We start from the raw sequence: 19,250 nt of genomic DNA on the forward strand, positions 1-19,250 counted from the left end.
TCTCATAGGAGACCCGATATCAAAAATCAAGGGTCCTATATCCATTCCAATTAAAAAATCAACCGGTTGACTAATGTAAAACTTCGGGTCTGCCAAGTCAAGGTTGGCAACATCACCGAGTTGTCGCAAATCCAAGTTTTGTGGCGGTAAATGAGATGGCTTTCAAAACTGGGGCCCAAACCTCTAATTTGAATCTTGTGTCTAAACGTGAACGCAAAGTGAAAAGACATGATTTTGTAGAAGTCTCTGACAACATTTGACTAACTCCCGTAACGTGTATCAAGTTTCGTTTCGTCGGCAAAGCTAATTTATTTTTCAATTTTTCAGATATAAACGTGGACTGCGATCCCGAGTCAATTATAGCTCTTGCATCGAATAATTGTCCACGTGATTCAATCTGAACCAAAGCTGTAAAAAGCAAAGTTCCTCTAGGATGATTCCCACAAGTACGATCATTCTGGGGGGTCAAGGTCATAACATTATTTCCTATGCTTGGTGTGGACTGTATCTGTGTCGCAAGCGCTGCAGTGCTAGTACTAGGTCGTACTGCATCGCTAACTGGGTCTTGAGCAAGTGTTTGGGTTTCCGTTCCCTTATGTAACATGGTATGATGTCGCATGCTATATTCTCGACAAGTGAATTTGCTCTTACAATCCTTTACCCCATGATTTGAGGAAAGACAATTATAGCAAAGATGAGATACTTTTACTACATGAATTCTATCGTTTATAGATTTTTCAATAAATTTAGGACAATCCCGTATAAAATGGGTTGCCTTGCACATCTGACAACTAGGATTCTGATTGTTTTGATTAGGCTGTGTAACGGACGATTTTGAATTAGGTTTACGTTTTCTATCAAATTGTAATTTTTGCGATACATTAGTATGAAAACTATTTACGAACTTTGGTTTGTCGTGTCTATTTCGACCGCCATCGAAATTCTGTTGATTATGCTTATTATAGATTGGTTTAATGTTGCCCACAGACTCAAGTGTCTTGAATTTATGTTTGAGAAATTTGTCAAAAATATTCCAATTTGGCAAAACTTTACAATCTTCCAATGAATTTTCGAATTCTTCAAGGAAGGGACGCGGCAATTTCGAAGAACACAAAAAAATTAAGATTGGGTCCCAATCCTTCACTTCAACCCCAAGAGTCTCTAACGTTTGCATACAACTATTTACAGTTCTTTGCAATTTCTGAATAGATTGGCTGGAATCGAAGTTAACATTTGGCAAGTTGAACAATAATTTTAGTTGTTCATTTACTTGCATTCTTCTATTTTCATATCTGTCTATCAAATTTTTCCATGCCAATGTGAAACCTTCATTAGTAAGTGGGACATTGCTTATAATTTCCCTTGCTTCTCCCGCTGTTTTCTGTGTTAAATGGAAAAGTTTTTCAACATTGCTTAATCTTGAATTTTTTATATAAATAGCAGTGAAAAGGTCCCGGAATGATGGCCACGCTGTATAACCACCCTTAAATGTGTCTGTGTCGCAAGGTGGAAGCCTTAAACCCGAAGCAAAATCAGAATCTGAGGGTCGAGATATTGATAACGATTCATCTTTGGTGACTTGATCTTTTAAAGCCAAAATATCCGCATTAACTGAACTCATAATTCGTTTGTAAGTTTCCATTGCTTCACTATAATGGGCGCGTAATTTTGTTTTGTCGATTGGTTTCTCACCTTCCAATGGCACATGATCTCGACAATCTAAATACGATTTCTTTATATTGGACCATAAAGTTTCAATTTCCGCACGGACCGCTTCAAGCTCGCGAACATTTTCCGTTGTCTTGGCAACGGCGTATGTGCTATCAAAATCATTTAAATCGTTAACGCTATTCGCAAATTTTTCGCTTTTGGTTCTATCCATAGTGAGTCGATTTATCTTACTTCAAAGTTTTCAAACAACCGAAAGCTTGAGAAGACAAACACGAGCCGTAAGCCGCGATTCAGTGATTTAAATTCTTTTCCAGAAATGAAAAGGTAAAATCAGATTTCCAGATCACTCAAGCCGATGTGCTTTAAAAGATTTTTGTTGCGAGTCAATGTTAATATCAAACCACAAATTTATTTCAACAGGAGAGATATACAAATTCAATAAAAACGGTTGTAAAATTGAGAGTCAAACTTCCCACAGTATTCGACTTCAACAAAATTAGACTTGGGTCACTTCAGCAAACAAATACCCAGACATACGTATGAGAAATTTACGCAAAAATATTTGTATACACACTTTCCAACATTTAACTATTTTTGCCGGTGTACCTTGAATAATTCGGGTCAACGGCGCAAAATTTACCAATCGAATTGAAAATACTAGACTTGATGAGCAAAAATAAATGAGCGGAAGTAAATTTTAACAAGCGGCACGAATAAATTTGTATTTGCAAGGTAAAATTTTTAAAAAAAAAATGTAAATCAACAAGATATTTTCGATTGTGTATCAATTTTAAACAACTTGATTCTTCAAACTGGTGAAAAACATCATCGGGTCAAAATTGCGCAAATTTCCAAATAGCCAGAGTAGAAAATGTAATAGGGAATATTTGCAAAAATGTCTATAACCATTTGTGAAATTTCGATAAAACCAGGACCTTTTACCAGGCTGAACTTTAGATTTATCCCGAAGTATTATTTTTTTTATAATCTCCAAATTCCGCTTTGATTATTTCGTAAAAATGCTTTTAGTTCACTGTAGCAATCAAGGGGACGAATTTTCATATGTAATGGGGCATATAATAATAATTATCCAAACGGAATAATTTTTTTTTTTTTTGAGTGTAGCGAATCAACAAGTTACAACAGTCTAGGTGTGTGTCAAAGGGTATTGCTATTTACGTGTCTCGAAACAAAGTTATTTTCTTCCTCGGGTCAAAGTACCATCCACAAAAATGACAAACAATTTTTTCTGTTGACTAGTCCGTGATACAAACACGCACGCCATAAAGGGTCATACATAGATCTCCAGAAGGTTCTCTTATATACCAGTGAAGGGAGAGTCAAAAGCTGACCGATGTATGTGTCGTGTCGTATGTATATAAAAGGAAAAAGATGGGTACTCACTTTGTAGATGTGTATGAGAATGTGTTGTCTATGTGTATGTTGTGTGGGTATGTGATCTTTTTTAGTGCGCGCCAATGTCCAAATTGTTTGTCTCCCTCGCTGTTTTACCGTTGCAACGGAATCAGATTTGCAGGCAAAATTTGTTGAAATTTTTATGTTGGTTATGTAACCGATACCGCACCGATTTTTTGTTTGTTTAATTGTTCTTGCACAGGGCTCACAATGTTTATGAAAATTGTTTATTTAGAAAATTCTATTTATTTTTCCTTTTTTTGTTAATAAAGTTAGTCTAAGAAAAACACCAAAAGCACAATTTTGTTTCACTTATGTTGGAAAGCACTTTTTAATACACACTTTTTAGCCCAATTTTACAAAAAAAAATTTTTTGTTTTTTGCACTACTCCACAAATTAGTTTTAAGTTTTTTAATTTTTTATTTTAAACAATAATAATTTTACCACTTTATAGTTTGATAAAAAATTATTTGTTTTGTAGCACAGTGTAATGTCCACCACTTTATTTAATGTCACTCAAATTATTTGTTATTTGTACTGCAAATTTATATTTAAGAAAATTCACGATCCGGTTCGAAGGACCAAATGTTTTTTTTACCGAGTTTGTCCTTTTGTAATAATCGAGGTAAGACTTTTGGTTGATGTTCAATTTCTAGGTTTTGGTTTATTTAAATTCACTGGTACAATATATACAAGGGTAAGTGCAATGTAGTTGGTAAGTATAGGTTAATTTATGGTAAGTATACATGTTTTAGGTAAGTATAAAATGTTTACACTTTAGGTTTAAATTCAAGAAATTGTTCACTAATTTTCACAATGTGCAATATTATTACAATGTGCAATAGGTTTTCCAAAGTGCAATAGGTTTTACAATGTGCAATATTTTCTCAACGTGCAATACTAGAGGTAAGTTTATATTTTATTTTATGATTAGATGTAAGTAACACTAGGTAAGTATTTTAGTTGTTCCTTTTTTTTACAATGGTTAAAACTTTTAGTTAATTCACTTTTCAGCTCTTTTTTTATTTCAAATATTGTTTCTATTTTATATTTCACTTTGTTGTTATTTTCACTTTGGTCACGGGAGTAGCGAAGCGGCCGGTTTAAAAGATCGATTTACATTAAACAAAACGAATGTCATGGGCAATTGGTTGGAGATGACATTTACGCATACAATAACAACAGATATGTCTCCACTGAAGTAATACATCATATGTGTACACATACATATATGGGTATTTGGAGGACCGCTATGTACATATCTGTGCTAATTAAATAGCACAATGGCAACAAATAAAAATAACAATAATGTGCAAACTTTTAGCACAACTCCCAACAATATTTATAATTTTATTGTAAGGTAACATCTCACATTTCTTATCCGCAGGAATGGTAAAATATTAAAGCTAAAATTTAACTTACTAATAATTAATGGAACTTGTTGCTGACACAGCATCACCATTGGAGGCCAACACTGAAATTTGCGCAGTTCCATAATCTGGTGTACTTATTAGATCTACATTGGCCCCATATCGAATGGGATCTTCATAGGCAATAGGATCATCAATTAAATGCGAAATATTTTTGGCATATTCTGGTGACACAAGTTGTGATAATATCTGAAAATAAGGTAAATGTTCGTTTATATATTCTGCAAATATTTTTTTTTTAGTACACAAACACAAAAAAATTTTCTGTTTCAATCACGAAATTAATTGATCCAATTAATTTTTTAATTGAAATGTCTTCAATCACAGAAATGATAGTATCAATTTAAAAAAATAATTGCAGGTCAATTAAAAAATTAATTGATCAATTGGAAAAATTAATTGATACTATTAATTTTAGTGATTGATTTTTGTATCAATTAAAAAAATTGTTGAATCAATTAAATTTTTAATTGAATATTCTTTAAAACTCAATTAAAATTTTAATTGGACAATTTTTCGTGAAATTTTTTTCTGTGCAGAAAAAAAAATATTTTTTGTCTTCAATCACAAAATTAATTGAAAATTCTTGTATCAATTAAAAAATTTGTTGAATCAATTAAATTTTTACTTGAATATTCTTTAAAACTGAATTAAAATTTTAATTGGAAAATTTTTCGTGACATTTTTTTCTGTGCAGAAAAAAATATTTTTTGTCTTCAATCACAAAATTAATTGATCCATTCATTGAAATTTCATAGAAATAATAGAGGAGCAAATTTTGACAAAATTTTCTATAGAAATAAAATTTTGAGAAAATTTTCTTAGAAACAAAAATTTTGACAAAATTTCTTATAGAAATAAAATTTTGAAAAAAATTTTCTACAGAAATACAATATTTACAAAATTTTCGATAGAAATATCATTTTATAAATTTTTCTATACAAATCAAATATTGACAAAATTTTCTGTAGAAATACAATTTTTACAAAATTTTCTATAGAAATAAAATTTTATAAATTTTTCTATACAAATTAAACATTCACAAAATTTTCTCTAGAAATAAAATTTTGAGAAAATTTTCTTAGAAATAAAATTTTGAGAAAATTGTATTTAGAAATAAAATTTTTAGAAAATTTTCTATAGAAATAAAATTTTGAGAAAATTTTCTATAGAAATAAAATGTTGACAAAATTTTTTATAGAAATAAAATTGTGAAAAAATTTGTTATAGACATAAAATTTTGAGAACATTTTCTATAGAAATAAAATGTTGACAAAATTTTCTATAGAAATAAGATGTTGACAAATTTTTCTACAAAAATAAAATTTTAAACAAAATTTTCTATAGAAACAGAATTTTCAATTAATTTTGTGGAAAAATTAATTGATACTATTAATTTTTGTATCAATTAAAAAATTTGTTGAATCAATAAAATTTTTAATTGAATATTCTTTAAAACTCAATTAAAAGTTTTAATTGGAAAAATATTCGTGAAATTTTTTTCTGCGTAGAAAAAAAAAATTTGTCTTCAATCACAATATTAATTGAAAATTCTTGTATCAGTTAAAAAATTTGTTGAATCAATTAAATTTTTAATTGAATATTCTTTAAGCTCAATTAAAATGTTAATTGGAAAATTTTTCGTGAAATTGTTTTCTGTGCTTATTGTCTTCAATCACAAAATTAATTGATCCATTCATTGAAATTTCATATAAATAATAGGGGAGCAAATTTTAACAAAATTTTCTATAGAACTAAAATTTTGATAAAATTTTGACAAAATTGAAATAAAATTTTGACAAAATTTTTCTATGGAAACAATTTTTGACAAAATGTTCTATAGAAATAAAATTTTGAGAAAATTTTCTGAGAAACAAAAATTTTGACAAAATTTTTTATAGAAATAAAATTTTGAAAAAAATTTCTATAGAAATACAATTTTTACAAAATTTTCGATAGAAATAACATTTTATAAATTTTTCTATACAAATCAAATATTGACAAAATTTTCTGTAGAAATACAATTTTTACACATTTTTCTATAGAAATAACGTTATTTCTATATACGTCTATACAAATCAAATATTCACAAAATTTTCTCTAGAAATAAAATTTTGAGAAAATTTTCTTAGAAATAAAATTTTGAGAAAATTGTGGTTAGAAATAAAATTTTTAGAAAATTTTCTATAGAAATAAAATTTTGAGAAAATTTTCTATTGAAATAAAATGTTGACAAAATTTTTTATAGAAATAAAATTTTGAAAAAAAATTTTATAAACATAAAATTTTGAGAAAATTTTCTATAGAAATACAATTTTCTGTAGAAATACAATTTTTACACATTTTTCTATAGAAACAACGTTTTATAAAATTTTCTATGCAAATCAAATATTCACAAAATTTTCTCTAGAAATAAAATTTTGAGAAAATTTTCTTAGAAATAAAATTTTGAGAAAATTGTGGTTAGAAATAAAATTTTTAGAAAATTTTCTATAGAAATAAAATTTTGAAAAAATTTTCTATTGAAATAAAATGTTGACAAAATTTTTTATAGAAATAAAATTGTGAAAAAAAATTTTATAGACATAAAATTTTGAGAAAATTTTCTATAGAAATTAAATGTTGACAAAATTTTCGATAAAAATAAAATTTTACCAAAATTTTCTATAGAAGTAATATGTTGACAAATTTTTCTACAAAAATAAAATTTTGACAAAATTTTCTATAGAAACAGGATTTTGAGAAAATTTTCTTAGAAATAAAATTGAAAAAAATTGTTCTATAGAAATAAAATTTTAAGAAAACTTTCTATAGAAATAAAATTTTTGAAAAGATTTTCTATAGAAATAAAATTTTGATAAAATTTTCTATAGAAATAAAAATTTGACAAAATTTTCTATAGAAATAAAAAAAATTGGAAATTTTTTATAGATGTAAATTTTTGACATTTCCTATGTGTAAATCAATCCGTATTTATATATAGCCTCTATATAAACTGATCTCCAGATTTGATTTCCGTACATTCTTGGAGTAGTCAATTTCATCCGATCCGGTTGAAATTTTATTTGATAAAATATCACAAAGTTTTTAATTCGCAATTGATGAATTAAAATGAAGCATTTTAATTTTTTTCTTGATTACCTGATATGAAATAAATGCATCATCAATTTTCTATGTCATTGGCAATCGGTTTACAAAAATTTAATGCTAATGTATATCGCCGTACGACTTACCTTCTCTTCAATATCCGCATCATATTCCCAACGTTTAACAAATCCAAATTTTAAAGCTTCCACAATACGATGGATATCCACAGCACGAAAATCACTCAAATTCAGAAATGATTTCTTAAACGTTTCCAAAATGTTCATAACAAAGGCCAAAACATGGCCACTTCCAGGTGGTGGAGGAACATGAAGATAAAAAGAGCCAAAATCAACTTTGATTGCTTCTCGTATATCAACTCGATATTCATTTAAGTCACTCAAGGTGATAGAAGAACCCATCTCTTGCAAATCTTCTATAATATCTGCAGCTAAAGTGCCATTATAAAATGAAGACGGTCCTTCCTCCAATAGCCGGGAGTAGGTGGCACACAATTCTTTTGGTATGAGAATATGACTTCCTTCACGATTGAATTGTTGATTGGAGGGATTGACAAACATTTTCTTTAACATGGGATCACTACGTATACGCTCCTCATTGAGGAATAAGGCATCACGCTGATGTCGAGTCAAATAATAACCCTTATCACATAGACCCACTGTGGGTTGTATAATATACGACCATGGCAAAGAACCAAATCGCGTATGGGCTTCATAGTAGGCAGCCACTTCACCTGGTATAGCAATGGCCAATGGAGATTTGGCTAAATTTTCGGAACTCTTCATAGCTTTCAGGGAATTTTCATTGATGTTCAAAGGAGCTCTTTCTCTTCCCAATATGCTATAGGCTTGCTTTTTGGCACTATCATAGTAGGTCATTATAACTCCTCCACCTATACCCATGCTTTGCATAGTGACCAATCCATTGCATAGCAAGGTACCCAAAGCTGCATCCATGGCATTACCTCCTTGTTGCATTAGGGTTTTTCCAATGTTACTGCATACACTTTTGTCGGAACACACTGCTGCTCTTTCATATACATGCAGTGTTGACATGGACGGAGGTTGTGGTACCTCTACATTTGGAGGTATTAACCATTTGGAATCAATTTTTTTAGTTCCTTTGGAGCAGGTCCCCTCACTTTGCTTCGAATGTTGAACTATGTAAGAAGATGAACAAACAAATAATTTTTTTACTTGGAGGAAATTTTCAATATTAGCGAAATACTTCACCTGGTTTCTCATAGAATACAAAAAAATATACATAGGCCAGTACTAAACCTAAAATAAATTTTAGCCACATATTTTATAGTATTTTTTGTTTGTTGAAAAATATTGATAAGAAAAATTGTATATCCTTGTTATCCTAAGAGTATCACAGCTGTTAATATTTGGTCGGTTGTCAATCATGTGTTTCCTCGAACATGCGCATTCCATGGAGCTTTCGTTAATGCAAAGCTTTTCGAATGAGAATATCCCAGTATACAATATTAGAGTTTCTATCGAAAACTTTGTCAAAGATTTATCTCTATAGAAATAAAATTTTAAAAAATTTTTCAGTTTATAGAAAATTTTTGTCAAAATTTAATTTCAATAGAATTTTTTTTTTCAAAATAATATTTCTATAGATTAATGTGTCAAAATTTAATTTCTACAGAAAATTTTGTTAAAATTTACATCTATAGAAAATTTGCTCAAAATTTAAATTCTATAGGAAATTTTATTAAAATTTCATATCTATACAAAATTTCATTTCTAAAGGGTGGTTAAAATTTCAAGGGCCGATGTTGATTTTGAATGAAACACAAACTATTTAGGAAATTATTGTAATTTAATTTTATTATGATATATTGGTATTACCCAATTATGTATGGAACAAAATGTCGGACAAATGGGCGCCGCAACCTCGGTGGCACTCCTTCATCCGATGGTCCAAATTTTCGATGACGCTGAGCAAGGCCGTAGCCAGGATTTTAATTCGGGGGGGGGGGGGGGGTTCAACTTTAAAAAAAAATATTCATATAATCTCATGTGTAGAAAATTTTATTTATGCAAAGGTATGTATACAATATTTTTATAATATTAAATTGAGCCGACGGGCTTTTTGGGCAGCAAATAAATCAATGACTTCTTCAGTCGGCACATTTATTCGGCGATGAACCGACATTAATGCCAATCCATTGAGTCTACTCTCGCCAGTCGAATTTCTAAGATACGTCTTTAATCTCTTCATTTTTGAAAATGAACGTTCGGATGAGCACGTAGTAACTGCAGGGATGGAAAATGCAGTACTAAAGTACTTTATTCAATAGCTATTCAATAGCTGGTACAATAGCTTTGACAAAATATTTTAATATTTTGAGAAAGTCTTTATCAACCTTATTTGCTAATAGTCTTTTACAAATATGGCAAAACAAACATGTTCATGTGGGAAGAAAATCTCGATTTTGTGAAAGATATAGTCAAAAACAGGATTTTATTGAACTTCAAGAATGTTTTAGTCGAAAAAAGAATGCGATTCTATATTATCAATTTTTTATTTCGGTAGAAAATGTTGTCTAAAATTTATTTCTATACAGAATTTTTGCAAAATTTTATTTTTATATATAATTTTGTCAAAATTTTATTTCAATTGAAAATTTTGTAAAAATGTTATTTCTATAGGAAATTTTTGCAAAACTTTATTTCTATAGAAAAAATTTTGCAAAATTTTTTTCTATACAATTTTTTTGCAAAATTTTATTTCCCTTCGTTTTGTTTTGTTATTGTTGGTTTTGTTCTTTAAGCATTGTTGTTGTTTTTTATTGCAGCTTAAAACCATACATTGACTAAACTACAAGTGTAGCTTAACCAACAGAGGAAAAGAATGTTTGTCAAATTTATTTGGGCAAAGCCCTATAGACTGCAAGATGGTTGTATGGACGCACGTTTCGGAATTACCACATTCCTCATCAGCATCCCCTACTTGCAGCAACACTATCAACCAATTATAAGAATAAATTCAGGCAGTTCATTAAACCCAACAATAAACCACACTTGAACCTTCCGAAAAAAAAGGTTTTTGTATGATAGCCGGCTATAGAAAATTTTTGCAAAATTTTATTTATATAGAAAATTTTTTCAAAATTTTATTTTCTTTAAAATTCAGTCTCTTGACAATAATCTTTCAGTGAAATTTTTGTTGAAATTTAGTAAAAAGTACCTTTCCGCTCAAAAAATACCTTTTTTGTACTTTCTTAAAAATTGTATTTTCCATCCCTGAGTTACTGGCAAAGTGACCAAAATTTTTAAAAGAATATGCACGTTTGGAAATATCTCTTTATTGCACTCTCCAAGTGCTTCCATCGCTGAATTAGGCAGGTTCTTTTCGCAGGTTTTGCGCCATTTCATTTACACATGTGTGTTTGGCTGTTTCGTTGTTGTTGCTATGGCCAAACAAAGCGAGTCATGTTCACAAAAAGAACAACAAACACACATAAAAAGCAGAAATACATTTTCCAAAAATGAAATTTGTGGTGCGAGAACAAAAACAATTTGTTTTTTTTTCGACCGTCGTTTGACGGGCTTTTCAACTACGGTCCTTCAACATCTTCGATAAGATTTTTCTATGCAGCTAAAAATATATATTTATTTATATAAAAATATTCATTCATTTCGGGGGGGTTTGATCCCCCTTTAGCTCTTGAATTGTTGCTGGTTTATCGACGTACACCTTTTCTTTCATAAACCCCAAAGAAAAAAGTCCAACGGTGGCAAATCACATGATCTTGGCGGCCAATTGACATCGCCATTACGTGAGATAATACACGCAAAGAAAAAAAAAACGTTTGGAAAACGTGTACCGAAAACGTTTTCCTTTAGTTAGAGTTTTTTGAATTGCTTCGAAAAGTATACACTTTTATCACCAAAAAAATTCGTCTGTTACAAAATTTTTATTTTTTCAATAAAAAAGGTTATTTTTGAACCAACAACACAGTCCATTTCGTTTATATCAAACACTGTTCTTTTCTGACTTTAGGTTTTTAATAAGACACATTTTACAACTCAGTAAAAATTTAATATAGTAGAATGTAATGTTGAACATTTTTTTGGAATCTTCCGACCATATCTGGGATATGTGTAAAAAAAAAACAAAAAAAAAACTTTGGTTGAAGCAGTGATCGAACCCACGACCCTTGGCATGCAAGCTGGACGTAGCAACCACTGCTCCACTAAATGTATTTTTCTGTTAAATAAACTTTGTTTAATCGGCTCGTGGCCGCCGCAAGCTATGCTATATAAATATAACTTATATGGGTAATTGTCTATTGATAACAATAACGGCTACATAGCTCAGTGGATAGTGTGTTGGCTTACAAATTGCATAGTCCGCGGTTCGATTCTCCGTCCAGGCGAAAGGTAAAAAAATTTTAAATTTATAAAATCGTATAATTTCTTCTACATTGTTTATATTACAGAAAAGGTGCTAAGAACTAAAAAACATCGTGGAAGTGAGAAAGATGTGAGGGAAAATGCAATTAACCAAAGAAAAAAAATTTTTGGGTTAGCCTTTATGAAACTGTTTTTACATCCTGGAAAAGAATAAACGTTTATCACAAAAAGTATATACTTTTCTTCCAAATACACTTCCTTTCAACGAAAAGCAAATGAGAAAGGAACTTTGTTTGTCTAAAATTTCGTTTGGGAGGAAAGAATTATTTTTTTGCGTGTACGGCCATTGAATTTGTTGCGCAAAAGAGCCATTGTTTCGTTTGCTGTGTGGCAAGTGGCACCGTCCTGCTGAAACCACATATAGTCCTCATCCATATCTTCCAATTCGGGCCATAAAAAGTTCGTTATCATCTCACGATAGCGAACACCATTCACAGTAACTGCCTGACCGGCCTCATTTTGGAAAAAAATAAGGCCCGATGATGCCACCAGCCCATAAACCGCACCAAACAGTCACTCTTTGTGGGTGCATTGGTTTTTCGACAATCACTCTTGGATTCTCATTCGCCCAAATGTGGCAATTCTGTTTATTGACGAATCCACTGAGGTGAAAATGTGCCTCATCACTGAAGAGGATTTTCTTCGAAAATTGATCATCCCCTGTTGCCATTTCTTGGAACCATTTAACACGTTGTTGGATTGTGTATCTCTTCATGGTTCAAATTGAGTAAGTCTGAAATAGAGAAATTTCAAATAAAATTCGGAAAAAAACTTGGTGTTTAGGTGTGGTTCACATTCAACATCGGCCCTTACAATTTAACTACCCTTTATAGGAAATTTTATTAAAATTTCATATCTACAGAAAATTTTGTCAAAATTTCATTTCTATAGAAAATTTTGTCAAAATTTAATTTGTATAAGAAATTTTGTCAAAATTACATTTACATAGAAATTTTCTTTCAAAATTTCATCTCTAAAATGTTGAGAAAATTTCTATAGGAAATTTTTTCCAAAATTTCATTTCTATAGGAAACTTTGTCGAAATGTTGACAACATTTTCTACCGAAATAAAATGTTGACAACACTTTCAATAGAAATGGAATTTTTACAAAATTTTCTTTAGAAATAAAATTTTGTCAAAATTTTATATCTATAGAAAATTTTGTCAAAATTTCATTTCTATAAGAAATTTTGTAAAAATTTCATTTCTATAAGGAAACTTTGTCGAACATTTTCTATCAAGTGTTGACAACAATTTTTATACAAATGAAATGTTGACAAAATTTTCTTTAGATATACAATTTTTTACAATATTTTCTATATAAATAAAATTTTGAAAAAATTTTCTGTAGAAATAAAATTGTGATAAAATTTTATATAGAAATAAAACAGTGACGAAATTTTCTATAGAAATAATAATATTGATAAAATTTTCTATATAAATAAAATTTTGAGAACATTTTCTATAGAAATAAAATTTTGAGAAAATTTCTTAGAAAAATAAAACTTTGAGAAAATTTCCTATAGAAATGAAATTGAGACAAAGTTTTGTATAGAAATAAAATTTGGAGAAAATTTTTATTTTTAAAAATAAAATTTTTAGAAATTTTTGACAACATTTTCTACAGAAATAAAATTTTGTTGTTTTTTTATTTCAGCTTTCAGCTGCATTGACTAAACTACAAGTGTAGCTTAACCAACAGAGGAAAAGAATGTTTGTCAAATTTATGTGGGCAAAGCCCTATAGACTGCAAGATGGTTGGATGGACGCACATTTCGGAATTACCACATTCCTCATCAGCATCCTCTACTTGTAGCAAAACTATCAACCAATTATCAGAATAAATTCGGGTAGTTCATTAAACCCAACAATGAACCACACATGAACCTTCCGAAAAAAGGTTTTTCATTGATAGCCGGCTTATGCCGAAATAAATTCGTGCAAACATATCTCTTTGCCTTTGCTACCGTCAAATCAACGATTTGAGTGCAGTTGGCTGGGTTTATTTTGAGCGTGCTTTCAGAGAAATACAAATTTGACAAAATTTTCTATAGAAATAAAATTTAGACAAAATTTCCTATAGAAATAAAATTTAGACAAAATTTCCTATAGAAATAAAATTTTGACAAGATTTTCTATAGAGATAAAATTTTGAGAAAATTTCCTATAGAAATAAAATTTTGAGAAATTTTTTATTTTTAACCCTTTCGACCCTAAAGTTGCCTGTGGGCAACTTTTTGTGTTTTGAGACTCACTGTCAGCGTTGTTTTTGTTTTTGTTCATAAAACTGTAACGGTATCGGAAGCTACAAGTGTTTTCTTCAAGTTGAATGAAAAATCAGCTAATTTGGTTGTCAATTAGCAAAAAAATTTTCATTAATTCGCACGTACCTCAAAAAAAGATATTTGCGAATTTAAAAAGAGGTTTTTATACATGTGACTTTTTTCAAAAATTACAACTAAAATGTTGAAAGTTTTTATTAAATCTATTGTAGTACATGTCAAATAAAATATTTCTGGAAGTCAAATCTTAGAATTGCAAAAAAAAAAACAGATGGGAAATTTTTAAAATTGAAAAGTTGCCTGTGGGCAACTTTGGGCAATTGTGGTAGTAAAATTACATATTTCTGAACATAAGACCTGGAGAAAAAAGGTTTGAAAAACAACGATTTTGAAAAAAATTTGAACTTCAATTGGGATGTCCCAGTGACGAGAAATGCGGCGATGACGTGGAAAACATATCTGCATTGCAGTGGGGAATTTGGAAGGAATCGTAAAAAGGGAGGAAGCCACTTCTTGGCAACATACTAGTGGATTAGCATGAATATTGACGCTTTATAATACTTTGGTTTTTTACACCGCCAGTTAAATTGACATGGGTTAAAAACAAAAAAAAAAAAAACAAAACATTTTCGTGAGTCACACGTGATTCACGCGAAGCCGTGAATGAAATTTAAACGAAATCTCGTGAATGAAATTGGAACGAATGTGCGTGTGAAGTAAAAATCAAATTGTGTTCGTGATTATTAGTGAGTAAACTTTCTCCGAAATCACGCTCCCGATAAAAAATTACTTTCACGATCCAACCCACGCTCACGATCCAACTCACGCTCAAGATAAAATACACGTTAACAATAAAATTCATATTCACGATAAAATTCGCACTCACGGTAAAACAGACACAAAAAGTCACAATCACGAACAAATTCACATTCACGATTAAATTCAAGCTCACCGATTTTAATCACCTTTACATATTTAATCACGCTTAAGATTTCAATAGCGTGAGTCACGAGAAATTTCGTTAATTACCAGAATTTTATTGAGCCACGAAAATTGTCGTGTTCCGAAAATATTCGTGACTTACGAGATTTGTCGTGAATTATGAAAATTGTCGTGAATCGAAAGCGTAAGACATAAACATTGTTCATGTGTGAGCGTGTGAGAGTATGACTTTTCATTTCGTGACCGTGAATTCCTACCCACATGGCATGCGTGAGTACAAATATTTCTTCGTGAATATGTTTGAGCGTGATTGAAATTCCACTCACGCGCGCATCTAAGTATATATTTACTGTAAAATAACAAAAAACTCAACAAAAATCCAATAAAACGTAATACGTCTATCATTACAAAACAAAATAGTTTGTAGTCACAATTGCCTAATGTTGCCCACAGGCAACATTCTCTACCGCCTAAACGAATGGGCGTGGCGACCCGAAATTTTGGCTAGACGCTTCTTAAATGACTTCAACATGATTAAAAGTAAAAAAAACATTTAGCGATACCTATAAAAATTCGGGGTCGAAAGGGTTAAAAATAAAATTTTGAGAAAATATTCTGTAGCAATAAAATTTTGATAAAACAAAAATAGATTTCGACAAAGTTTCTTATAGAAATTAAATTTTCACAAACTTCCTATAGTTTTGAGAAAATCTGCTATAGAAATTAAATTTGGACAAAATTTTCTATAGAAATAAAATTTTGGCAATATTTCCTATAGAAAATTTTGCCAAAATTTCAGTTCTATAGGAAATTTTGTCAAAATTGTATTTCTTTTTTTATAGAAATTGTGTCACAATTTCATTTCTATAGAAAATGTTGCCAAAATATTATTGCTATAGGAAATTTTGTCCAAAATTAATTTCTATAGAAGATCTTTTTCAAAACTTTTGTTCTATAGGAAGTTTGTGAAAATTTATTTTCTATAAGAAATTTTGTCGAAATCTAATGTTGTTTTCTTAAAATTTTATTTCTATAGAATATTTTCTCAAAATTTTATTTTTTAAAAATAACAATGTTCTCAAAATTTTATTTCTATAGGAAATTTTCTCAAAGTTTTATTGTTATAAGAAATTTTCTGAAAATTTTATTTTTATAGAAAATGTTTTCATAATTTTATCTCTATAGAAAATGTTGTCAAAATTTTATTTCTATAGAAAATGTTGTCAAAAATTTTATTTCTATAGAAAATGTTGTCAAAAATTTTATTTCTATATTTTGTCTTAATTTCATTTCTATAGAAAATGTTGTCAACATTTTATTTCTATGGACAATTTTGTCAAAATTTTATTTCTATACAAAAATGTTATAGAATTTTTTATAGATTTATCCGACTTACCTGAGGAGATATTTTGATATGTATGCCTGTACACTAAAATGAATATATTCCAAAACAAGATACCCTAATTTCGGTTTTAAGAATTATTTTTATTGATATGATAAATGCATTATTATCATATAATCGCAATTTTTACTTTGAATAATTTCTTTTATATATATATTTCATAAATATATAGACAATCATATAAATAAAACTATGGTTATTGAATTTTATGGTTGTTCGTTTGTTTTTTTTTTTTTCATTTGGGATGTGTGTGCTTATTTGCAAGGTATGGAGATAATTTTAAATACTGGTAGTGATACAATTATTGCAAATAATGCATATATTTTTACTATTCCATAAAAACAAAATGTACATATAAAAAATGTTTAGAGCATATTTAATATATAGATATAAAAAAATATAATATTTGAAAACTATACGTTAGAGTTGTATACAAAAAAAGAAAATAGAACAAAAATTTATATAAATATAATAAATATTCATTAGAGAGTAAAGTTCTTTAGAGTAGAGTTGAAGGAATCGTAGAAATAGATTTTATTTTTAACAAATATCGATAGTATAAATATTTAGTAGTATCAAAGCTTTTTTTCATATATCTTCAATATTTAATTAATTATAATTTTTAAAGCAAAAAAGATAAAAACTGTTATTTTTCTTTTTTGAATAAAAATTATAATTATTAAATTTTTATTAGTATTATTTTTTTTTTATTAAAATTATTTGATTTTCTTTTATTTAAATTATCCTATAAAAGATTCAAGTTCTTGTTTATACTTATTGTTATTTTTCAGCTTATTAATTTTTATTTTTTATTCAAATCGTATTTTTTTGTTTTGTATAGAATAAATCTCAAATTTTATTGGATTTAGTTTTGTGTTTTTATTTTTCTTAATATCATTACAAAAAAGTGATTGTTTGTATATGTAAATGTGTTCCATAGATGTTTGCTTCTTTTTGTTTAATACTAGAATTAAATCCATTTGATTTTCTTTTTATTATATATGTTTTTTAAATATAAAGCACATTTAATTGAGATTTTGTGTTCTTGTTAATTCATGTGGGACAAAAAAGTTCAGTTTGCTTTCGCATGATTTTCACTTGAAATAAATTTTGGTATGTATTAATTTTTTTTTTTTTGGTATTATCTAAAAGCCTACAATGCCTCCTTGTTTACGATAATCGGCATTCGCATAAATCGCTGTATCGTTTTTCACAATGCCACATACCACAGATCCGGTATAGTTGAAGGATTTCACTATGTGACCCTTTTCAGCGAGGAGTTTAAGTAGTTCCTGAAAGGAAAATGCAGAATTTATAGAAATTTAATTAACATTTTAAACTAATAGCATGTAAAAGGAGATATTTTACGAGTTATAGGAAATGTTTTTAAAGTAAAAAAAAAAAAATAACATTAAAATTCAGAAAAATTTATGAAAGCTTTTTTGAATATTAGATAGTACCTTAAATATACTAATTTAATGTTTGAGGTTTATTTCATGCATCTATTAACCCCGACTGATCCTCAAATGATCCATCCGTTTGGTTCAATTTTGGCATACCCTTTGGAACATTTCGCCGGGGATCTCACGAATAAATACTTCAATTTTGTCTTCCAACTTAGCACGCATCAGCTAAGAATGGCTTTAAAAGGATCTTCCTCGCTTCATTTCTATTGCACAATCTCCGGAACTCAATGCGTTGGACTTTTGCGCCTTGGACATTTGCAAAAGTAAGATTGGCATTAAAATATTCCTAAGTGTCGATCATCACAAGAAGGGGTTTCGCAGGGAAGGGGTAAAATACCGCAATGCCACTTTCTTGCAGTGCACAGTTGTTTCAAATCGCTTTTCTTAGAAATACTCCTGCAACTTTTGAACGGATAACGATATCAACATAATTTTTTCTTTGAGTGAAAGCTGAGGTGATTTCCTCTGTTTTATAAAAAGGACATTGGACTTCCTCTGCGCGCTGCAAGCAAGCCAAATGATATGGGACGGCGAAGGTAGTAAGAACTCTGAATTTCTAATGGCGCCACATAGACACGATTTTAGACCATTAATAGGACATAACAGACTTGAAACATACATGGTCACGGTTTTGACAAAATTGTCTATAGAAATAAAATTTTGAGAAAATTTTCTATAGAAATAAAATTTTGACAAAATTTTCTATAGAAATAAAATTTTGAGAAAATTTTCTATAGAAATAAAATTTTGAGAAAATTTTCTAAAGAAATAAAATTTTGACAAAATTTTATATAAAAATAAAATTTTCTGTAGAAATAAAATTTTGGCAATATTTTCTACAGAAATGAAATTTTGACAGAGCTTTTTATATAAATAAAATTTTGACAAAATTTTCTATAGAAATAAAATATTAACAAAATTTTCTTTAGAAATAAAATTTTGACAAAATTTTCTATAGAAATTAAATTTTTACAAAATTTAATATAAAAACAAGTGAATACGGCCGTAAGTTCGGCCAGGCCGAATCTTATGTAGCCTCCACCATGGATTGCGTAGAAACTTCTACGAAAGACTGTTATCCACAATCGAATTACTTGGGTTGTG

The 19,250-nt window shown here is 29.0% G+C and overlaps 2 protein-coding genes across 6 annotated transcripts in view; both read right to left on the reverse strand.

Annotated features, from left to right (window-relative positions):
- Window positions 1-8,993, reverse strand: part of LOC142230284 (scoloptoxin SSD14) — a 22,189-nt gene extending 13,196 nt beyond the window's left edge. Inside the window, exons 1-3 of the mRNA XM_075300937.1 lie at window positions 8,856-8,993; window positions 7,752-8,782; window positions 4,511-4,707 (exon numbers count right to left, since the gene is read on the reverse strand). Of these exons, the coding sequence (XP_075157052.1) occupies window positions 4,511-4,707; window positions 7,752-8,782; window positions 8,856-8,925 (1,298 nt within the window). The 5' untranslated portion in view covers window positions 8,926-8,993. The remainder of the gene's footprint in view (window positions 1-4,510; window positions 4,708-7,751; window positions 8,783-8,855) is intronic.
- Window positions 8,994-16,742: 7,749 nt separating this feature from the next.
- The window catches only part of LOC142228511 (glutathione hydrolase 1 proenzyme), a 151,958-nt gene continuing 149,450 nt past the window's right edge, over window positions 16,743-19,250 (reverse strand). For all 5 annotated transcript variants that reach the window (XM_075298954.1, XM_075298958.1, XM_075298957.1 and 2 more), the window contains one exon: window positions 16,743-17,972. In XM_075298954.1, coding sequence (XP_075155069.1) covers window positions 17,826-17,972 — 147 coding nt within the window. In that variant the 3' untranslated portion in view covers window positions 16,743-17,825. The remainder of the gene's footprint in view (window positions 17,973-19,250) is intronic.

This window comes from Haematobia irritans, chromosome 3 (assembly GCF_050003625.1).
Source record: "Haematobia irritans isolate KBUSLIRL chromosome 3, ASM5000362v1, whole genome shotgun sequence".
NCBI lineage: Eukaryota > Metazoa > Arthropoda > Insecta > Diptera > Muscidae > Haematobia > Haematobia irritans.